At 37.4% G+C, this 22,757-nt stretch overlaps 1 protein-coding gene across 1 annotated transcript in view; it reads right to left on the bottom strand.

Annotated features, from left to right (window-relative positions):
- Window positions 1–22,757, bottom strand: part of spn-E (tudor domain containing 9 protein spindle E) — a 421,802-nt gene that overhangs the window by 21,613 nt on the left and 377,432 nt on the right. Inside the window, exons 32-33 of the mRNA XM_090376707.1 lie at window positions 22,465–22,617; window positions 15,368–15,438 (exon numbers count right to left, since the gene is read on the bottom strand). Coding sequence (XP_090232833.1) covers window positions 15,368–15,438; window positions 22,465–22,617 — 224 coding nt within the window. The remainder of the gene's footprint in view (window positions 1–15,367; window positions 15,439–22,464; window positions 22,618–22,757) is intronic.

Here is a 22,757-nt window from a genome sequence, read left to right as displayed (position 1 = left end):
TCGACATTACACACTGAATCAAACGAAATATTTGGTCTCTTTTTTTTGAGTGGTAGGTGTGAAGACAGTGGGGGATGCAAGATAATAATAGGTACACTAATCTCCCAATGACGACTTACAATGCCGTTTGTCGCTTATTTATGACTTGCCAAACATCTGTTTATACCTATTCTAGTTATTACTTGAGTTTTATGATTTCTGGTTGGGTTTTTTTTTTTTTTATAATTTGGAATCTTGAAGTGTCCCGGTTAATCCGATTCTGGTAAATCGAGAGTCTGCTGTACCTGCAGAAATCAACCCTACGTTTTGTAGTGAAAAATTCACTAGATACTGAGATATAACACTAAAAATGTTTATCTAAAAGTTAGAGGTTATGCAGGATATTCTTGAACTCATCCAGCAAGTCTTAAACACATGATCTTTCAGTAGAAGGATGAAGATTAAACATGTCTCCATAATGAAATTTGATGCGGTAAGTAGAAAACCTAGTTTACAACACTTACAACTTAGTGCATATGTTCATTGATATACAAATGCCCTAACAAGTACAATGATGTTTTAAAGTGACTATAGTGTTAATTTCTGGGGGGGGGGAGGGATAATTCATTCAGACTCATTTGTATGAGCTTCTGAAAGGTGATACATGAAGATCTTCGTTTTTAACCTTAAATCCTTTAACCTTTAAATCTATTTGAGACCTTACTTAAATCCTTCCACTTCATGTTATGGATTTTCAATCTGATAATAATAGACTAATAATATAAAATATGAAATAAATATGGTAAGCCATCTTCATCACAAGTTCTAATTATTAATAAAATAAAACAGCCCAAACCACATATTATCAAGTGCAAAATCAGCTGAAGTATAATCAGCTTTGTTATATATGCTTTCAATTTCTTCATATTTGGTGTATCCACAACTATCTGGTGGCTTCCACTATGATGCAATGAGCTTTATTTCTTCTTCCACACTGGCTCAGTAACATACTACACTGTTGTTGACATTGTTTGTGAGTATAAGTTTTGGTTCATACAAAAAACTACCATATATACATAGAACAAAATAGTGAATGAATCTAAGAGTGGAAATAAGAATGTGAAAAAGGCAGATTGAAAAAAAAAAAAAAAAAAAGCCTCAAAAATCTCATTTTTTAGAGAAGTTACACCAGTTCTTAGTTTATATGGAATAGGTGCAGCATTAACATTCAAAGAGCAATAGGACTAAGTGAATGTTGCAAGTAGTGAGAACAATTCATGGCAGTGAAGGTCCAATTCACAAGACTGCTTATGAACTATAAATCTCAACAACTAGTTATGAAATCTTGTACTGAAGCAAAAAATGCTGAGCACCTAGATAAAACATCATAACCAGCAACATGCCTTTATCTGATTAAAGATAAAAAGCATCCAACCCATTTGAAAACTGAAAATAGTTTGACTACTTTAAAAGCTATCACACATTCAAAAACCTCAATGGCATGCAAGGTGACAGCTGCAGATCATGTAATAGTAATAGTAGTAGTGGCACATGATGCAAGAAAGCAAGTGTAGGAGCTTATGCAGCATCAGCCAAAAAAAAAAAAAAAAAAATCACACCATTCCCTCCAAATGCCTGTCCAGTTCCTCCTTAAATTTATTTAACCTATCAACTTCCACAACGACAGATGGAAGTCTGTTCCAGCAATTAACCACCCGCTGGCTAAAGGCAAATTTCCGCACATCTATTCTACATCTGTCCTTTCTTAATTTGAACTTATGTCCCCGTAGGTTGGTAATCTGAACAAGTGGAAGGATCCCATCAGAATTCAGCGTGCTCAACCCATTCAAGGCCTTATAGACCTCAATCAGATCACCGCGCAGGTGCCTAGTCTCCAGCCACTGCAATTTGCAGAACTTAAGCCTCTCTTGGTAAGAGAATCCCTTCATTCTCCTCACCAATCGTGTTGCTCTTCTCTGTACACGCTCAAGCAAATCTACATCCTTCCTAAAATGAGGCCTCCAGACCTGTATGCAGTACTCAAGGCGTGGCCTGACCATTGCCTTATACAGAGGGACAATCACCTCCTTTTCCCTGCTAGCAAAATTCCTATATATCATTGACAAAACCCCATGACCCGCCCTAGCAGCCTGTCTGCACTGCTCAGAAAACTTCATATCTGACTGCACAATTACTCTCAGGTCTTTTTCATTTTCTACCACCTTAAGTGTAGTACCACACAGTTGGTACGTTTCTCTGGGGTTACTTCTACCCATATGCAATACTTTGCATTTGTCAAGGTTGAACTTCAGTTGCCACTTCTTAGCCCATCTGCCCAAATTATCTAGATCCTGTTGCAGTAGCACACTGCCATTACTGTCATTAACAACCCTGCCAACCTTTGTGTCATCTGCAAACTTCGACATTAAGCCTGATATACCTTCATCAATATCATTGATAAATACACAAAACAACAGTGGACCCAACACCGAACCCTGAGGGACTCCACTAATAACATTAGTCCACAAAGAGCAGCACCCATTGATTACCACCCTCTGTCTTCTCCCACTTAACCATCCTTTTATCCATTGTAGCAACTTACCCTTAATACCATTCTGCTCCAATTTGTACAGTAGTCTTCCATGCGCAACAGTGTCAAAAGCTTTCCTGAAATCCAAGTATATGATATCAAAATTATTTTTTGCATCCAGTTCCTTTGTGACCACATCATAATAACCAATCAAATTTGTCAGACAAGACTTTCCCTTAACAAACCCATGCTGTGTTTGAATTATTGCTGCAGTTTTGTCTAGATGATCCTGCAATGCATCTTTAACCAGCGACTCCATTATTTTACCCGGAACAGAAGTTAAACTAACTGGTCTGTAATTACTCGTGTCACCCTTCGATCCACCTTTGTGAATTGGGGACACATTTGCACATCTCCAGTCCGTGGGAACCTCCCCTGAGTCCAAGGATGCTCTCATAATTATGGCTAAGGGTTTGCTTAGTTGCTTTGCCGCCTCCTTTAAAATAACTGGATAGATCCCATCCACCCCAGGTGCCTTTCTTATGTTTAACTTCAACAATTTCTCCTCCACTTTGCTCTCAGTTATTACAAAATCATTAAGCACACTGCTACAATTTGATAACCTTCTTCCATTTTCAAATTGTAATAATTCCTCATGTGTGAATGTAGATGCAAAATACTCATTCAGTTTGTTTGCTATCTGAGGAGGATCATCAACAGTCGAACCATCGATGTCAAGTGGACCAATCAGATTCATCCCCTTCCTTTTAGAGTTTATATAAGTAAAGAAATCCTTGCTGTTTTTCTTAGCATCTTTTGCCAAAGATTTCTCGTAATCCGCCTTCGCCTGCCGAACCTCCTTTGTGACCTGATTACAGACTAGCTTATATCTGCCACAGGCTTCTGCGTCACCTGATAATTTATATGCATCCCATGCATTTTTCTTCTCAGTCACGAGTCTCATTAGTTCATTTGATAACCATTTAGGCCTAAACCTTGAACGATATTTCTTAATCGGTATATAAAGTCTAGTAGCTTCCACGATTAATTCTTTGAATGCTTCCCACTTAGAATTTACTGTTTGTAACATCGTCAGTTGATCCCACTGTACAGAATTTAAAAACTGTCTGAGACCACTGTACTCCCCTTTACGGAAGCAAAAACCCTTTCCTTTACCCCTGACGGTAGTTACCTCTTTGAGTAAATCCCACTTCAGCACACTGTGATCACGATGTTGCTGATATGGAATTTCTTAAGGTTTTCAAAGAAACAATTATTGAAGGAGGTTACAAAAGTAAAACAGCTATTTAATTTGGACAAAACAGGCCTGTTCTGGAAGTGCATGCCCAGCCACACATTTATTGCCACCAAACAAAAAATGCCACACTTTGAAACTGTCAAATACCACTGTATACTATTCTTCAGAGGACAACATACTTTTGGGATCACAAATTTAAGGTTTATCACTCTGAAAATCCATGGGCACTAAAAAGATAGGTAAAAACAAACTGTTGTTTGGGGAGTGAATAAAAGAAGTTAGATGACATGGACGATTTTTACTGAATATTATTCGAGGAAGCTACAAGAGGAAATGAAGGTATATTATGAAAAGGAGAAGAATACATTCAAATTTATAATCGTTCTGGGCAGTACTTCTCGTTACAATAAAACACCACATTGTTAATTCGACCAATGCATCAAAGGGGTGTGGCCAAAGCAGCTTTTAAAGCCTACTGTATGTGTGGGACCTTCTCCATCTTTAAAAAAATCTGATGCAAATAATAAGCTTACCAACAAGGACTTTTTCCACCAGTTTAACACCTTCATTCACTCCATTCAAGAATCTTGTAATTAGCATTAATTGAAGCATATGATGCAAGAAAGTAAGCTTATACAGCATCAGCAAAAAAAAAGAAAAAAAAAAAAAACCCTTCCCATTTCACCCATCCAGTCACTCCAAATGTTTATCTAGTTAAGCCTTAAATTTATTTAAGCTATCAACTTCCACAACAACAGATGGAAGTCTGTTCCAGCAATCAACTACCCACTGGCTAAAGGCAAACTTCTGCACATCTATTCTACAAATGTCTTTCCTCAATTTGAATCTATGCCCCCTCAAGTTCTTAATTTGAGCAAGCCGAAGTATCCCGTCAGCACTAAGCCTGCTCAAACCATTCAAGGCCTTATACACCTCGATCAGATCATCTCACAGGTTCGGTGCCTCCGTAGCCAGGTGGGCACGAGCAGCAGTGCGTAGCACATGCTTCTTGATTAGACCGGGGTTCAAGCCCATGAGCCACCAAATACGGAGGATGCGGAAAGGTCAGGGAATGACCACCACATATCCCCAGAGCAATATGGCCTTGGTTGCTAATGCTCCTAAGTAACAACAACTCTCACAGGTGCCTAGTCTCCAGATGCTGCAACTTGCAGAACTTAAGCCTTTCTTCGTAAGTGCACCCCTTTTGTTCTTCTCACCAATCTTGTTGCGCTTCTCTCTACTCATTCTAGCAAATCAACATCCTTCCTAAAATGAGGCCTCCAGACCTGTATGCAGTACTCAAGGTATAGCCTGACCATTGCCTTATACAATGGGATAATCACCTAGCAAAATTCCTATATATCATTGACAAAACTCCATGACCTGCTCTGGCAGCCCATCTGCACTGCTCAGAGAACTTCATATCTGACTGCACAATTACCCCCAGGTCGTTTTCATTCTCCACCTTCCTGAGTGTAGTACCACACAGTTGATACATTTCTCTTGGGTTACTGCTACCCACATGCAGTACTTTGCATTTGTCAATGTTAAACTTCAGTTGTCACTTCTCAGCCCATCTGCCTAACTTTTCTATATCCTGTTGCAGTAGCATACTGTCTTTACTGTCATTAACTACCCTGCCAACCTTTGTATCATCTGCAAATGTGGACATTAAGCCTGATATACCTTCATCGATATCATTCATAAACGCACAAAACAATAATGGGCCAGCACTGAACCCTGGGGGACTCCACTAATAACATTAGTCCATGTAGAGCAGTGTCCATTTATTACCACTCTGCCATCTCACACTTTGGTTTGGGTTTGGTTTTTAATTGGACATTGGCAGCTAAGGCCATAATGCGCCACCATCTCACACTCAACCATCCTTTTATTCATTGCAGTAACTTGCCCTTAATCCCATACCACTCCAATTTGTACAGCGGTCTTCCATGTGCAACAGTATCAAAAGCTTTCCTGAAATCCAAGTACAGTGGATTCCGGTTATTTGGGCCACCAGTTAATCGGTGCAGCCATTTATTTGGGGCAAATCTTAAAAAACTGAAACAAAAAAAAAAAAAAAAAAAAGGCAGGGTTTACTTCGCTTAATTGGGACAGCATGCTGTTTAATCGGGGCAGGAGACCACAGTACTGGAGATTACCCTACGATTGTCTCCGACGGTACCATGTGGTTTGGTCGAAATTCTGGAGGTCACAACCATAAAACAATAAAAAATATTAGCAGTCACCTGTTTATTGGGTTTTTCTGTTAGTGAAATTATCATAAACGGACAGTAAACTCGATCTTACTGAATTTGCGATAACACCGACAGCTGAAATTCTGTGGGTTATTATGGTGAAATGTGTTTACACTTCCATTAAATCTTCAATCATATAAAAAAAATTTATTTCAGATCTCTTCAATCCTATTTTTAAAGCTTTGTAACTCGTTACTCCGTTCTCACTTGCACGTTTTGTCTTACTTGCAATTTGTGTTTGTGAGTGTGCCGTGTTCTTTGTTATTGATTGCTTATCTTTTTACTGTTTTAAATTTTAACCCCCACCCACAAATGTCAGTGAACAGAAATGTCAACTAGTTCGTATGTACATATTACAGTGCGTATTAATATACCGATTATCACATATATTCTTCCGATTTTCACGTATCATTTAATTTTTTAATTGGCAAGGTAATAAAGGGTAAATTTGTGCTTAATGTATCTTTGCTTTTATAGCCTGTGGATAATATTTCTCCTATTTTCGCTAATTAGAATCGCTGTTTAATAGAATTAAAATTCAATTCGCAAACATGATCACAATGACCGGTGCTTACTGCACGTCGTATAGTGAAGGGTACTTTACTATGGTGACTCCATCGTAACGTGATTTGATTGTACAGGGAACCAATTGTAAAGGAGGGGGTACATTGTATTTTTAACTATTTACGTGAAACTTCGGATAATTGGGGCAGCCGCTTAATCGGGCCAAAATGCACTAGTCCCAATGTGTCCGAAATAACCGGACTGGACTGTATATGATATCAAAATTATTTTTTGCATCCAGTTCCTTTGTGACCACATTATAGTATCCAATCAAATTGGTCAGACAAGACTTCCCCTTAACAAACCCAAGCCATGTCTGAACTATTACTGCTGTCTTGTCTAGATGATCCCGTATCACCTCTTTAACCAGTGACTACATTATTTTCCCAGGAACAGAAGTTAAACTAACACGTCTATAATTATTTGTGTTTTTGAACCCTCTTTGTGAATTGGGGATACATTTGCACATCTCCAGTACATGGGGACCTCCCCTCACTCTAAGGATGCTCTCATAATTATAGCTAAGGGTTTGCTTACTTCCCTTTCTGCTTCCTTCATTATAACTGGATAGATTCCATCTGCCCCAGGTGCCTTTTTTATGTTTAACTTCAACAATTTCTCCTTCACTTTGCTCTCAGTTATTACAAAATCACTTAGCTCCCTGTTAGAGTTTGATAAACTTCTGGCATTCCCCTCGAATAACTACTCGTGTGAATGTAGATGCAAAATACAGGAACTCCTTGACTTATGTAACACTCGACGTTACGTACGTTTTTGCCGGCCAGTCCAAACTTTAAAATATTATTGAAACATATTTTGTATCCCGTGGGAATAAATGGAGGTATCGTGAAAATATCGTAATGTGAACCCAATAACATGATGTTTTTTTTTGTAATTCTTTCCAAGACCTTGGAAATCGAAATTTTCGGTATAAAATTAAGTTATTTGCTATTTGGTTTTTATGAGCAATAGCAACTACGGCCATATTGCTCGGGGATATGCAGTGGTCATTTCCTGACCTTTTTGCATTCTCCGTATTTGGTGGTGAAGGGCTCAAACCCCGGTCTAATCAAGAAGCGTGTGCTATGCACTGCTGCTCCTTTCCACCTGGCTATGGAGGCGCATAAATAAAACTAAGCTATTTATCTCTCTAAAAGGTCATTTTTATAATGGAAATTACGCTACACTTTCATCGTTATCATATGTTCCGATATAAGAATCAATTTTGAATGCCTTTGTGATATTTTTCTAAAACACATTTCTGGAGTTCACTACCATAAAACAATAAAAATAATTTGCATTTTCCAGTTTATTGGGCTTTTCTGTTAGCACAATCTATTATAAACAGGTAGTAAACTCGATCTTATTGCATTTGCAATAATCCCGATAACTGGAATTGCGTGGCTTTTACGCTATTATTACCCCTTCACTGAAATCTTCAATCAAAAAAAAAACAAAAACAAATTTATAGAATCTTCTCTTCATTCCTATTTACTCATTACAATGATGAAGGGAAATCGACCAACAGAAGTGCAAGTGCAGGCAGTGCTTGGAAAAGAAATGAAACAAAATTGATTTAGAAATGAAGACGATTAATTATGAAGTACAAAGGAGGACAAAGTTTGTCATCTATTGCATGGAATTAGGTCTCACTGCTTCAACAGTGAATAGTATTTTAAGGGACAGTGCATGTATAAAAGAACATGTTCAAGGATCAATGTATTTCACACCAGGGCCAGTCCGCCCCAACAGTGATCACAAAACAGCATTCAGGTGCTATATCGAAGTTGGAAAATCAGATTCAGAAGCAAGTGCTTCCGAATCTAATGGCCATTCGAGCAAGAAGTATTTATGAAGATAACGATAAGTATGGCAAACCCCAAGCCAAGTTCGTGGCAAGTAAATGGTGGTTTAATAATTTCTAGCATCGCTTGGCTGGTTGGATTGGATATTTTACTGGCGAATCAGCTTCTATGGCTATAATGCACCAAACTTATGATTTATGGCTTATTCAATGATGTCTTTTGTTATGATTTTTATATCAAGTTGTAGTAGTTTATGCGTTTCAGAAACTGGAAGACTTTGGATATATTAAATTTATCTGACAATATTGTTCGTAATGAAAATGTGTTTTCACTACGAACCTTTTAACGAACGTTCCTTTTAAGGATTTAAAGATAATCTGACGTTCTCATGTAAAGTTAGGGCAGTCAAGTAGAATATGTTGGACTGTTTGCACTGTGTGACAGTCAGAGCACTGAGGTGGAGATTCGGCTCTGAGCAGATAGGAGTGGGTAACATTGGTGTTTCTATTCTTAATCTGCTAAGTATAACTTCTTCTTATCTGTTGGTTCTTGTACTGGTTTTCCATTGTTGTAACAGTGGTTTTATCTGTAATAATTTGTTACCAGCCTGTTCCTGCCATTTTTGTTGCCACTGTTTTTCGCCACTATTTCGAATTATAATTTTATAGTCCAGGTATGGTATTGTTGATTGGGCTTTCTGCTTGTTTTACTGCTTGGTCTGCTTGTTCATTGCCATCTATTCCTACATGTCCAGGAACCCAGCAGAAACTTATGTTTTGTTTTTGCTTTGCTAGTTTTGATTGCATGTTATGTATTTTACATACGGTCGGATGGGTATTTATGGTGTTATCCTTTAAGGCTTGCAGAGCATTGAATGAATCTGTATATATTATACCGTTGGCGATGTTGGTTAGCCATATATGGTTCCTGGCTAGTTGTATAGCCTCCAGTTCTGCCGTATTAATGCTGCACTCAGTAGTTTGGAAATGATGGTATTCGGGAATTTGGCTGCTATTCCTACTTTGGTTTCTGTTTTGGAACCATCTGTGTATATCAAGATAGAATTACAATGTTGGTCTCTGTAGGCTGCGTGTAATTGTTGGAAATTGTGTAGGTAGGGAATCCTTGTTCCATTTATACATATGGAGATCGCATATTATTTGAATGGTATCCCAAGATGGATATGGAATTTTAGGAGAAATTGCTATCTGACTGAGATCTAAATTACATTGCTGGATTAGGTCTCTTAAATATATGCCTGCTGGTTTGTAAGCATTTGTTTTCTATATAAGTTTTCCAAACTTGATTTGTGTAGGATTGTCCATGTCGGGTGGTCAGGTATTGATTTTATCTTTGCAGGGTAGTATAACAGCAAGTTTTGTCTCCGGAGTTGTAGTGGTGGTTCATGAGCCTCTGCATATAGGCCGTGGACTGGTGAGGTGTGATATGCTCCTAAAGCTGTTCGTAAAGTGCTGTGGTGCACTGGATCAAGCCACCTCAGGGCACTCGGTTTGGCTGAGTTATACACGGGGGCTCCATATCTAGTCAAGATCTTATGAGGGCTCTGTATAATCGCAACAGAATAACTCTATCTGCAACCCAGGTCGTTGCGGACAAGACTCTCAAAATGTTTAGTTTCTTAAGGCAGTTTGTTCTTAGTTGTTTTATATGTTCCAAAAAAGTTAGTTTTTTTATCAAGAATAAGTCCAAGAAATTTTATGGTTGGCTTGATTGGAATTAACTGTCCATTAAGTTTTAATTCCGGATCTAAATGAAGATTTCTTTTCCTACAGAAGTGCAACGCCTATAGTTTTTTGTGTGGAGATCGTGAAACCATTTTCCTGAGCCCAGTTGCTGACGTTGTTTATTGCACCTTGTAACTGGCGTTCTATTGTTTAGGATTGGAAAGAGATACTGAAATCATCTACGTAAAGAGCTGTATTTATGGAGGATGGTATATGTTGGGTTATAGAGTTTATTTTTATTGCAAACAAGGTGGCACTGAGGACTGATCCCTGTGGTACTCCTTGTAGAAAGACCTTTGAGTGTGTAGTTTGTATTCGTTCTTGGAAAGTTCGATGCTGTAAAAAGTTCTGGATGAAAACAGGGAGATGTCCTCTTAGCTTTAAGTTATATATGTCCCGGAGAATGCCATAGCGCCAGGCTGTATCGTATGCCTTTTCGATATCGAAGCATATCATGACTAAATGTTGTTCTCTAATGAAAGAATTTCATATGTTGTTTTCTATTTTAATCAAGAGGTCCAAGGTTGATCTATGTTTCCTGACGCCACACTGCACTGGACACAAAAGGTTATGGTTTTCTAGGTACCAAATGAGTCTTGAATTTATAATATTTTCCATTAACTTTCCTAGGCAGCTGGTGAGTGCTACTGGATGGTAGCTGTTTAGATTAGTAGGATCTTTGCCAGGTTTTGGGAAAGCGAGGACAATTGCATGATGCCACACGTTAGGAAACTCTTGTTCCATATAAACTCTGTTGTATAAAAGAAGTATAGATTGTAAAGATTCTTCACTGAGTTTCTTTATCATTATATAATTGATGCCATCTGGACCTTCTGCATTTTGTTTTGTTTGTGACAGTAACTTATGGAGTTCCGTTATAGTTAGTGGATGGTTATATTGTTCTACATATTTTGTGGAGAATTTTAAGTTGTATTTTTCTTGATGATTTTTATATTTCTGGAATTCCGGTGAATAGGATGTGGTGGCAGATATTTTAGCAAATGTTTCACCTAAAGCATTTGCTATTTCTTTTGGATCAGCGATGTCTTGTCCTTGCCAATTGATAATTGGATGTACTAAATTTTGGTATCTGTTAATTTTTCTTATTTTATCCCAAACTGTTTTAGTATTTGCAGTTCTATTTATGGTTGAGGCGAAACGTATCCAGGAGGCTTTCTTGCATGCCCGTCTGACATATCTTACTCTTGTTCTCATTTTTTTAAAAATGTATTAGATTGTCTGTGATAGGACTTTTACGAAAAACATTCCATGCTCTGTTTCTATCTCGTTTTGCTTGGGTACATTCCTCATTCCACCAAGGCTTTGGGAATAGAGGAAGTTTGGTAGACGTTTTTGGTATTGATTGTTCTGCTGCTTGGCTAATTTGATTCGTTACATATTATACTGCTTGGTCAATGGTTAGTTGTTGGACTCTGTTGTTTGATTACTGCTAAATTTTTGAATTTTCTCCAGTCTGCTTTGTGAAATTTCCATTTGGGTTTTTGTCTGGATTGACATAGGGTGTCTTTTGTTAAAGTGACAATAATGGGGTAGTAGGCACTGTGTAATGGGTACATTCCTCATGAACTGTCCATTCTGAAACAAGATATAATGCTGGGGAGTTCTTCATGAACTGTCCATTCTGAAACAGGATATAATGCTGGGGAGCATAAAGTAAGGTCTATCGCTGAGCTGGTTCCTGTTGGAAGGTGGAAATACGTATGTTTTCCACTATTCAGAAGGATTAAATTTTTGCATCTATTACTTTTTCTATTTGATGTCCTCTTTTGTTAAAATCAGTATTTCCCCATAAAGGGTGATGTCTATTTAGATCCTCCATTATTCGCTGAAAGGTCGCTTGAATCACTACGCTTGGCACTCGGGGCCTCAAGCATCGTGTTGGTTTCGAAAACATTAAAGTATGCGGTGAAGTAACCAGTGCCAATTCTGCAGCTGCAGAGAAATGTTGTGATGTGTTGGAAAAACTCCCTTCTAAACCTCCATAGCCCTCAACTTCCGCAGTGGCATGCTTATCATCTGGAGAGTTAATTCTGGCAACAATGCTCGAAAGGTAAAACTTGCTGATGTTATGCCAGTCTCCTCTCTCTTTTTGAAATTTTTGTAATTTTGTACACTTTTGTAATTTTTCCTGCGCATTAGATAAAAAATTTGAATAATTCTATTTACATGTTCGTCGAACATTTCTTTTTTGCCTCTATCAAATTCAGCATGCATAGTTGCGAGTGCAGAATTTCCCTAAATGCTTATTTAGGGAAATTCCGACTTATGCAGCGTTCTGCAGAACACAACCCTTACATAAGTCGGGGAGTTTCTGTACTCATTCAGTTTATCAGCTACTTGAGCAATATCATCAATAGTCAAACCATCTATGTTAAGAGGACCAATCTGATTCATCCCCTTCCTTCTAGAGTTTACATAAGTAACGACCACTCTGCTGTTTTTCTTTGCATCCTCTGTCCAAGATTTCTCGTAATCTGCCTTCGCCTGCCTAACCTCCTTTGTGACTTAATTACAGACTACCTTATATCTGCTATAAGCTTGTGTCGCCTGATAATTTATATGCATACCATGCATTTTTCTTCTCTGCCACAAGCCTCATTAATTCATCCGACATCCATTTAGGCTTGAACCTTGAACGGTATTTCTTAGTTGGTATGAAAAGCCTAGTGGCCTTGAAGATTAAGTCCCCGAAGGCTTCCCATTTAGAATTCACCATTGGTAACATCACCAGTTGACACCGTTGTATAGAATTTAAAAACTGTCTATGATCACTGTAGTCACCTTTACGAAAACAAAAACCCTTCCATTTACCCTTGATGGTAGTTACATCTTTAAGTAAATCCGACATCAGTACACCGTGATCATTATCACCAAGTGGTTCCTTTATCTGCAAATTCTTAATGCATGAATAATCACTGCTGATAATCAGATCAAGGGTATTACTCCCTCTGGTTGCCCCTCGAACATGTTTCTGTAGAAAACAATCCTCCAATAAATCCACAAAAGTCTTGCTACCATGCAAGTGACCAACCCACAAGTTCCAGTTAATATCTGGAAAGTTAAAATCCCCTATTACAAGACATTCTGATTTATTGGCCCATTCTATTTCTCTGCAGAACTGTTCATTGTACTCAGAGTCATTAGGCCTATAACATACTCCTACTCTCATTTTCCCTTTCCTAGTGTTTATGTCACACCAAACAGACTCGACATTGCACTGTCCACCTGGATGTCAACTGGATGTGCTTCCTTAGATTTTATGTGTTTCTAATCTAACAGCATAACCCCCCCTTTCCTACCCTGTTTTTCTTTTCATGCAAAACTATTCCAAAAAGCCTCGAAACAGTGCCGTCTGGGTGGTTGTGGTATCTGCCGAGAATACATAACAATAGTGTTCTCCATAGGGGAAGTGCTATTTATTAAAGGTATGCAGTAACATTGCAACTCATTGTAAAGGTATTCACAATAATGAAATATAAATAAAACAATGCATTAAAACCACCTTGGTAGTATAAATGATGTGCGTGCATTATACCCATGCATAAGTAAACTCCTTCATACTGTGAAGCTTTAGCCAAGAAATGTCTTTTAGACTAACACAAACAGAGAATATAACTACATCAAGAAGCTAATGAATTTTTTTCATGGTTTTTTTTTTTTATTTTTGTGAAACTTTACTTGTCGCCCATACACATTCAGAAAACTCACCTCTATGAGCCCATGTGACTGACAAGAAATCACTCCCACAGATCCATGTGTGTGGCAGCAATTTCTTTCCCTCATGTGAGAAAGAGTTAAGGATATTAAGACTGAGAACACCACATAACAAAGATTATGTCTCAGGCTTTTCCATTGATTAACAGTGTTGTTATAACTCGCCTCAGTGAAAGTGACTTGAGAAGTTCAAAAGGTATGATGAGAAGCCGAGTATCCCTTAAAATGCCACAGGGAAGCCTGTAATCAATGATGAAAACTTCAAACCAGATATCCATTCAGATTTTTTTTTTTTTTTTTTTTTAGAAATAGACAACACAGATGTCTGCTTCAGTGAGCTGCATTAAGCCTAGATCCAGTCAATTCAATTGTGATTTATTGTCTTAAATTTTTCTACACTCATTTTTGAAATGTTAAATTTTTTTTTAAGTACGTTAAATATTACATGTTCATTTAATCAAATGAACATGTAAATTTGTTTGTGCTCCTTTTCTCTAACTTTAATGTATGAAAAGCATAGTGCAATAATAATAATAATAATAATAGAGGAATATACACGAAAAGTTGTATAACTGCTATTATTATGTACTATACACTCCTTTTACATGTTTGTTATAATTAGCAATTTCCAGGAACATTGGCTCTGTGTATAAAAAAAAATTAACTGTACAGTAAACAGTAATCATTTTTAAATACACTCAGTGATCACTGAATTATGAGTACCTATCTAATACTGTGTTGGAGCACCGTTCGCATGGATAACAGCTGCTATTTGCCTAGGCATTCACTCCACTAGATGTCTGCAGCCATACTGCCTACAAGGCTTTTCAGTGTTGGAATAGATAACAGTTACATGTCCATACACCTCACTACTGTTCCATAATCTCCCACAGGTGAGGTGAATTTGGAGGCCAATCCAGGTGGGTAATATCTTCACTGTGTTAACAGATGGATGATACCTTCACTTGCTAGTGAGCCCATACAATGCTCTTCACCCTTCGCTCACCATGAACATCCATCTTGAGTAATCCTTTACAGTTTTGTCGTCAGGAGGAGGTTTGACCTATTCGATACCATTCTTTTTAGACCTTAACCATGGTGGGCCATGACCAAACAACAGGACATGCCATTTCTGATGTGGAAGCACCCGATGCATGAGTCCCCCCAACAACCATGTTAAAACTTTAAAAACTTTGTGATATCATTATTACTTCCAATAACTGCTACTTAAATCCTTTGACTTGCAGGCAAGATACAAATTATCACTGCTCTAGCATAGGAAGCTGTTCAGCTTTTTACACTTCAAGCTATGTGTACATGGCATAGTCCATTATGAATGTGGTGGTCGTAATTCAGTGATGACTGAGTGTTATGTGACAATTATTTATGTGACATACCAGAATTTATATGTCACATAATTAAATAAAACTTTCTAATGTAGCTATATACCAAGTTATTGATACCAATACAAAATTCCTTCACATCCTTACCTTGTATTTCCCAGGCGTGTCATGTTTCTGAAAGTCATTTCAAGTGGACTATATGGGCCACGTAGTGGAATCTAGTAAAAAAAAAAAAAAACACAGTACAGAAATTATGGCAAACTACTGTTAATGCATTGAGCCTCACACACGCTTCATCAATAAGGTTACTATGTTTATTTCAGCTAAGATGAGTAATATATAATATTAAACAGAACTGAATATATACATACAAAACAATTATTAAAACTATTGCACCACATTACATAAGATGATGGTGAAAGGCTCAAAGAGATTTAAAATGGGAAAATAAACCAATTAGCCTTTAAGTCATGCAGTGGGTTAGCATTAGCATTAATAGAGGCCCATGATGCAAGAAAGTAAGCTTAAACAGCATCAGCCAAAAAAAACCCCACCCTATTTCACTGATTCATTCATTCCAAATCTTTGTCTAGTTCTGCTTTGAATTTATTTAAGCTATCAACTAAAAAACTTCAACAACAACAACAGATGGAAGTTTGTTCCAGCAGTCAACTATCCGTTGGCTAAAGGCAAACTTCCACACATCTATTCTACAACTGTCTTTCCTCAATTAAAATCTATGCCCCCACCCCCCCTCAGGTTTGTAATCTGAGCAAGAAAAAGAATCCCATCAGCACATTGAGCCTGTTCAATCCATTCAAGGCCATATACACCTCAGATCACCTCACAGGTGCCTAATCTCCAGAAGCTGCAATTTGCAGAACTTAAGCCTTTCTTCATAAGAGCACCCATTTATTGCCTTCACCAGTCTTGTTGCCCTTCTCTGTACTCATTCTAGCAACTCTACATCCTTCCATAGTCTTATTTCCATCCATTAGGGTTATTTCTATAGAAAGGAATTTAATTACAAATACAGCATGGTAAAATGTTATTACCAGTTGTAATTGTAAGCTTAATTAATCCTATATAGATAAACTGAGTAGCCTATAAATATATGCAATGCATACTCTAAATATCATTTGGACCCCACCTCAATAACACTAGAAAAGTAGACTGGACCACCAGATTACATATCAGTAGATATAAAAATGTCATGGAAATTTCATTGCAGTCAGCAGAGTTGCAATGCAGAGATCAGAGAATTTCAAAGAAGTCTATCAGATGCTTTATCATTTGTTTGAACTTCCAAAGCCAACTACACTAAAGTGCCAAATGTAACTGGACATGCAAATGTTTATAAAGAACCTTTTATTGATACAATAATAAATAACATGTCAGCTCACTATTAGTCATAATTACTCACTCTATACCCATCAGTAGACACTGAACTAGTTTTTGATAGCAGTATTAGCAATAATGCAAGAAAGAAAGGTTAAAAAGCTTTGGGGGGGGGGAGAGAACCTGCACACTTCACCCATCCACACCCTCCAAGAATTTTTCTAGTTCTTTGAATTTATTAAAACCACCCACTTCCACAACATGACAGGTGGAAAGTTTGTTCCAACAATCAACTGCCCGCAGGCTGAAAGAAAACTTCCACACATCTATCCTGCAACTAACCTTCCTCAACTTGAATTTATGCCCCCTTCTGTGTGTGTAGCCTCAGCAAGAGGAAGAATGTCATCAACATTCAGCTTACTCAATTCCATTCGAAGCCTTCAACCTCAATCAGATCTCCCCAGAGGCACCTAATCTCCAGATGGTGCAATTTTCAGAACTGAAGCTTTTCTTGATAAGAGCATCCCTTTGTTTCCCCTCACTAATGTGGTTGCCATTCTCTGCACCCATTCCAGGAGATCTACATCCTTCCTAAAGTGAAGTCTCCAGACTTGTATACAGTACACAAGATGTGGCCTTGTACAAATGTATAATCACCTCCTTACTCCTGTTAGCAAAGTTTCTGTATATCACTGACAAAACCCAATTAGTTTTCCTGGCAGTCTATCTGCACTGCTCAGAGAATTTCATATCTGACTGCACAATTATAGCCAGGTATTTTCATTTTCCACTACCTTGAGTGTAGTCACACACAGTTGGTATGTTAATCTGGGATTACTGATAACCATGTGCAGTACTTTGCATTTGTCAATGTTAAACTTCAACTGCCATTTTTAAGCCCAACAATCTGATTTTCCTAGATCTTGTTGCAGTAGTTCACACTGTTTACTGTTGTTAACCACCCTGTCAACATTTGTATCATCTGCAAACTTAGACATTAAGCCTGATATATCTTCATCAATATCATTAATAAATATTGAAATCAACAATGGGCACAGCACCGAACCCTGGGGAACTCCACTAATAACAATAGTTCACAAAGAGCAGTGCCCATTGATAATCACTCTGTCTTCTCCCACTCAACCATTCCTTTATCCATAGCAGTAACTTGCATTTAATGTCACATTGCTCCAGTTTGTGCAGCAGTCTTATGCGTAACAACAACAAAAGCTTTTCTGAAATATAAGTATATGATATCAAAATAATTTTTTGCATCCAGTTCCTTGGTCACTGAATCACAGTATCCAATCTGATTGGTCAAACAAGACAGCCCTTAACAAATCTGAGCTGTAACTGCAGTATAATTCCATTCCTGTCTAGAGGTCCTGCATTACTTCTTTAATCAGTGACTCAATTGTTTTATCAGGAACAGAGGTTATGCTTGTCTGTTATATATTTTACTTTTTGACCCCCATTGTGAATTGACAATACATTCACACATCTATCCAATGATGCTCTAATAATTATGGCTAATGGTTTCTTACCTCCTTTGCTGACTTCCTTAACATAATTGGATAGATTCATCCACCCCAGGTGCCTTCTTTATGTTAAATTTCAACAATTTCTCTTCCATTTTCCTTCAGTTATCACAATAATTTAGCTCTGTATTAGAGTTTGATAAACTTCTGGCATCCCATCCCATCCCATTCCTAAAGAATTCCTTGTGTGAATGTAGATGCAAACTACCTATTCAATTTGTCAGCAGTCTAATCAGTCATCAAACAGCTAACCCATTGATATCAAGTGCCCCAATGTAATTCGACCCATTACTTCTACTGTTAATATAAGCATAGAAGTCTTTGCTGTTTTTCTTTGCAGACTTCTCATAATCTGCCTTAGCTTAAGTAACCTCCTTTGTGACTTGATTACAAACTAATTTATCTACAATAGGCTTTTGTATCACATGATAATTTATATTCATCCCATGCACTTTTCTTCTCTGCCACATGTCTCAATAGTTCATCTCATATCCATTTAGGTCTAAGCTTTGAACAGTATTTTTTTTCTTGGTACGAAAAGCCTAACAGCATCTTTGATTACTTCACTGAATACTTACCATTTAGAATGCTACTGGTAACATCATCAGTTAGTTCCATCACAGAATTTAAAAACTGTCTGAGACCACTGTAGTCACCCTTACAAAAGCAAAAGCTTTTCCCTTTACCCTCGACAATAGTTAGTCTTTAATTAAAATGTACACTGTGGTTGATGACACCCAGGGGGTCTTTTATGTGCAAATTCTTAATGCTTTGTTTGTTTGTTTTGTTATTTGGTTTTCAGGAGAATTAGCAACTAAGGCCATATTGCTCCGGGATATGCGGTGGTCATTCCCTGACCTTTCCGCATCCTCCGTATTTGGTGGTGACGGGCTCGAACCCCGGTCTAATCAAGAAGCGTGTGCTAATTCTTAATGCTTGTAGAATCCTGCTGATAACCAGATCAAGAGTAATGCTTCCTCTTGTTGCCACTAACATTTTGCTGCAGTAGAAGATAGTCATCCAATAAATCTACAAAGTGTTCCTAGTGTGTGTGACCAATACACAAATTCCAGTCATTTTTTTCTTTCCTTAACTTACCAGTCATCTGGAAAGTTAAAATCTCCCATTATAAGACATTCTGATTTACTGGCCCAATCTATTTCTTTGTACAGTTGTTTTGTATACCCATCACAGCAATTAGGTCTATGGAACATATCTACTCTCATTTTTGTTTTTCTGGTGCTTATATGTCACACCAAACTGACTCAACATTGCAGTGGATACAGTGCATCCATCCATCCACTCAGTGCAATGTTGCAATGACTGGATGCACTGCCTTAGATTTAATATGCTTCTTAACTAAGAGATAACCCCCCCCTCTCATGTCCCTTTCTCCTTCCTGCATGAGGAGAGAAGTGCATAAATTGTACTTATCTTTTTTTTTTGGCCAGTGCAGCAAAAGCATTATTTGGCTAATACTGCATGGCACTCATTGCTCCAAGACATCCAAGAACTTCACAGTTGGAACAACATTCTGATAACATTCTCTGGGCATCTGCCAGATCCGAACGCAATCATCAGTCAGAAAACTGTGCACCGTGATTTTGCACTCCATGACACAGCTTCCCAATGCTCTGGGAACCAATTACGATGGGTTGCATACCAGGAAAATCAACCCTGTACATTGCATACTGTGATATGTGCTGCAGCTCATCTAGAAGACCTACAGTACTTAGTATTCTGCAAGGGTTGAAGGTTATGAAGACAAAAATACTGTTGACATCAGAATTAAATTTCTGCAAAATACAATTTTTGGGAAATACATATCAAGGAATGTTCTTCCAAAGAAGAAGAGTAGAAGTGATAAACGAGGAAGAGAGAAAAAATTAGTTATGCAGATTTGCAGCTGGAATAGTGACGATGTTGAAGAGGCATGTGTTCAAACTGGTTTGCAAGAGAGTGGTGGAATTAAATATGCAAATTCAGAAAAACGGTGCCAATAGAAGTATCTACAGACAAGGTATGCAAAATTAATGTCTATGACACAGAGTAAAGAGATTTAATAGGCAGACTGGAAGGTTTAGATAATGATATGCAATCTTTCCATAAATGACCTATTCACACACTTTGTACAACACAATAAATAATTTTAATAAATAAGCATTACATTACAAACCCTTTACTGGGTTCTTGTTTACATGCATAATGAGTCAGAACAAAGATTACAAATTGGCCTTTAACTATTGCAATATGATCATACAATAGTATATCAGCAGTTAGGAGAAAAGCCAATTTGTAATATTTGTTCTGACTCATAATGCATGTGAACCACATGTAAAGAATCTGGTAAAGAGTTTATAATTTAATGCTCATTTATTACAATTATTTATTGTGGTGTACAAAGTGTGTGAAGAGTTTATTTCTGGACAATTAATACCAACAAGGAAAACATCTCATTTAAAGACATCATTAAAGCCTGATACACAATCTCGTCCAGATATGAGTAGCATCAAAGGCAAGCATAAGAGAAGTACTTGTTTCTGTGAAAAATAAGATAGGGCTGAGTTTTAGTAGGACTCAAGTTAGTGTTTTCTTTGCATCACTGGAGAATTGCCTTGAATCTGCACTTAAGGAATTAGTGGCAGATATTCAAGTCGTTTGCACAGGGTAAGGTTTCTCAAACTGGCAGGTGGAATAAAGTGTGCTATTATCAACAAAACAAAGGACAGGATTTTCAGTCGGTGGAAGACGGTTATTAAAATACAACAGGAAAAAAGTGGGAGAACCATGGGTAACATCAGCATTAGTTGAGAAGTTAGAAGGCAGAGAAATATCAATATCTGCAGTGACCTATCAAAGGGAAAGCTGGCTACCCAACTACAAAAAACAGTTAGCAATCTACAAGATGGGTACTTGTTTAGAAGACCTTTATGCCCAATGATAAAATGCCTTAGAAATGTTGAGAGCAAATGCTTAAATTCCAAATTTGGTGGAATTTAATGTGGGTGGAATATTAGCTTGTGGATGAGCAACACAAGCCAATATATCACTAGTTTATTTACACTGACTAAAACCACATTATCAATATTGATCAGATGTTAGGTTTTGAGATAGTTTGAGCTGATGGTTGATGCATTTCTCCATTAATTTGGAAAGAGTACGTTTCACACCCATTTCAGAAATGGGCTGGATAACAGCAAATTTCCAAGCAGAAAGGAAAACACCAATGCAATAAAAGCCCTGAGCACAGATTTGCAAACAAGAAGATATGCCAAGATGAGGTGGAGTTTTCTTGGCAGCAAGATTGCTCAGGATTCTTCTAACATCCTTCTGTTGGAAGAAAGCGTGAAACATTGAGTGAAACTTACTGGGTACAGCAGGAGGTGATTTATGAAGATCATTGATACAGAAGTTAGAAGAAAAGTAGGATGCTACAAAGTTGGCTTACCTTTAGCTGATGATGCAATAGAACCATCAAGGTTGTAAAGATGGTGGGAGTATAGACAGATAGAAGTTGCAGCTAATAGCTTTAGCAAGAGACTATAATGCTTGACTAACATTTGGACAAGAAGCAAGTGTTCCACTATTAGCCCATCCAAAATTAATTTGGCATGATTAATAACTATTTTACAATTGTAGGAAGCTCTAGTATAGGCAGTATAGCATTAAACTGAAAATGTGGATATAAGCCAATTAGAATATATTACTAGAAAACCAAGGTTTAGGTAAAGTATGAGATTTTAGGATGGAGTGCAAAATAAGAGGTTTTATTCTTACAAGAATAATTTCACTGACACCATCTGAGCAAATATTGGGAACAGCAGATTAAAAACAGTACTCCAACTAAGGAAAAGGAGAACAGAAATCAGAGGTTAACCAATTTCACATTTTAATGCCAAACCACATGAGGCTAAGAATGGTGTGAGGAAGGGGGAGACAGAGAGAGAGAGAGAGAGAGAGAGAGAGAGAGAGAGAGAGACTCGACAAGAAACATCACCAAGTTGTGATATGAGGTGCCCAGAGGACAACTAACACTGCAAAACACACAGTTGGTGAGGAAAAGATTAAGAATGTTAGGTATAAATGATTAGTAATCACAAAAGCCTCAGCAAAGAAATTTTAAACTAATGGAGATCAAAAAGAAGAGACTCCAAATTGGGAAACATCTGAAAAGGAATATTAAAGTAGAGATATGCACAAATACCACCTTTGAAACAAAAGAAATATTACATATGATATGACTGAATGTATAAACCTTTCTTTAAATGTCCTTTTGCTATGTCAATGCAAATATGTAGAGCAGAACAAAAGGAAAAAAAATTAAAGGAAAAAAAAAAAAAAAAAACAGAATAGCAAAGAATAGATTACCTTGTGTACACTGTGTCTTTGTGTTTCATATTCTTTAATTTCATCTAATGCAGCCAAGGACATTTCGTTTAGTCTTTCATCTATATCATCATTCCAATCAGCATTCCTGCTACTAGTTAATTCTTCTGTATGCATTCGTATTTCATTATTTTGCTAGAATAAGAAAAGAAATTTCCATCATATATAAGGTAATATAAAAATGCTCCAGGACTAAATTTGTTAAAATAACTGAATTGAATAAGGGGGGAAAAAATTATTTTTTTTTTAATTTTATAAATTAGAATGCCTAGAAT

The sequence above is a fragment of the Mastigoproctus giganteus genome, chromosome 6, assembly GCF_048544385.1.
Source record: "Mastigoproctus giganteus isolate SK-2022 chromosome 6, ASM4854438v1, whole genome shotgun sequence".
Lineage (NCBI taxonomy): Eukaryota > Metazoa > Arthropoda > Arachnida > Uropygi > Thelyphonidae > Mastigoproctus > Mastigoproctus giganteus.
The sequence above is the reverse complement of the archived record's forward strand: the minus strand, read 5'-3'. Positions and strand labels throughout refer to the sequence as shown.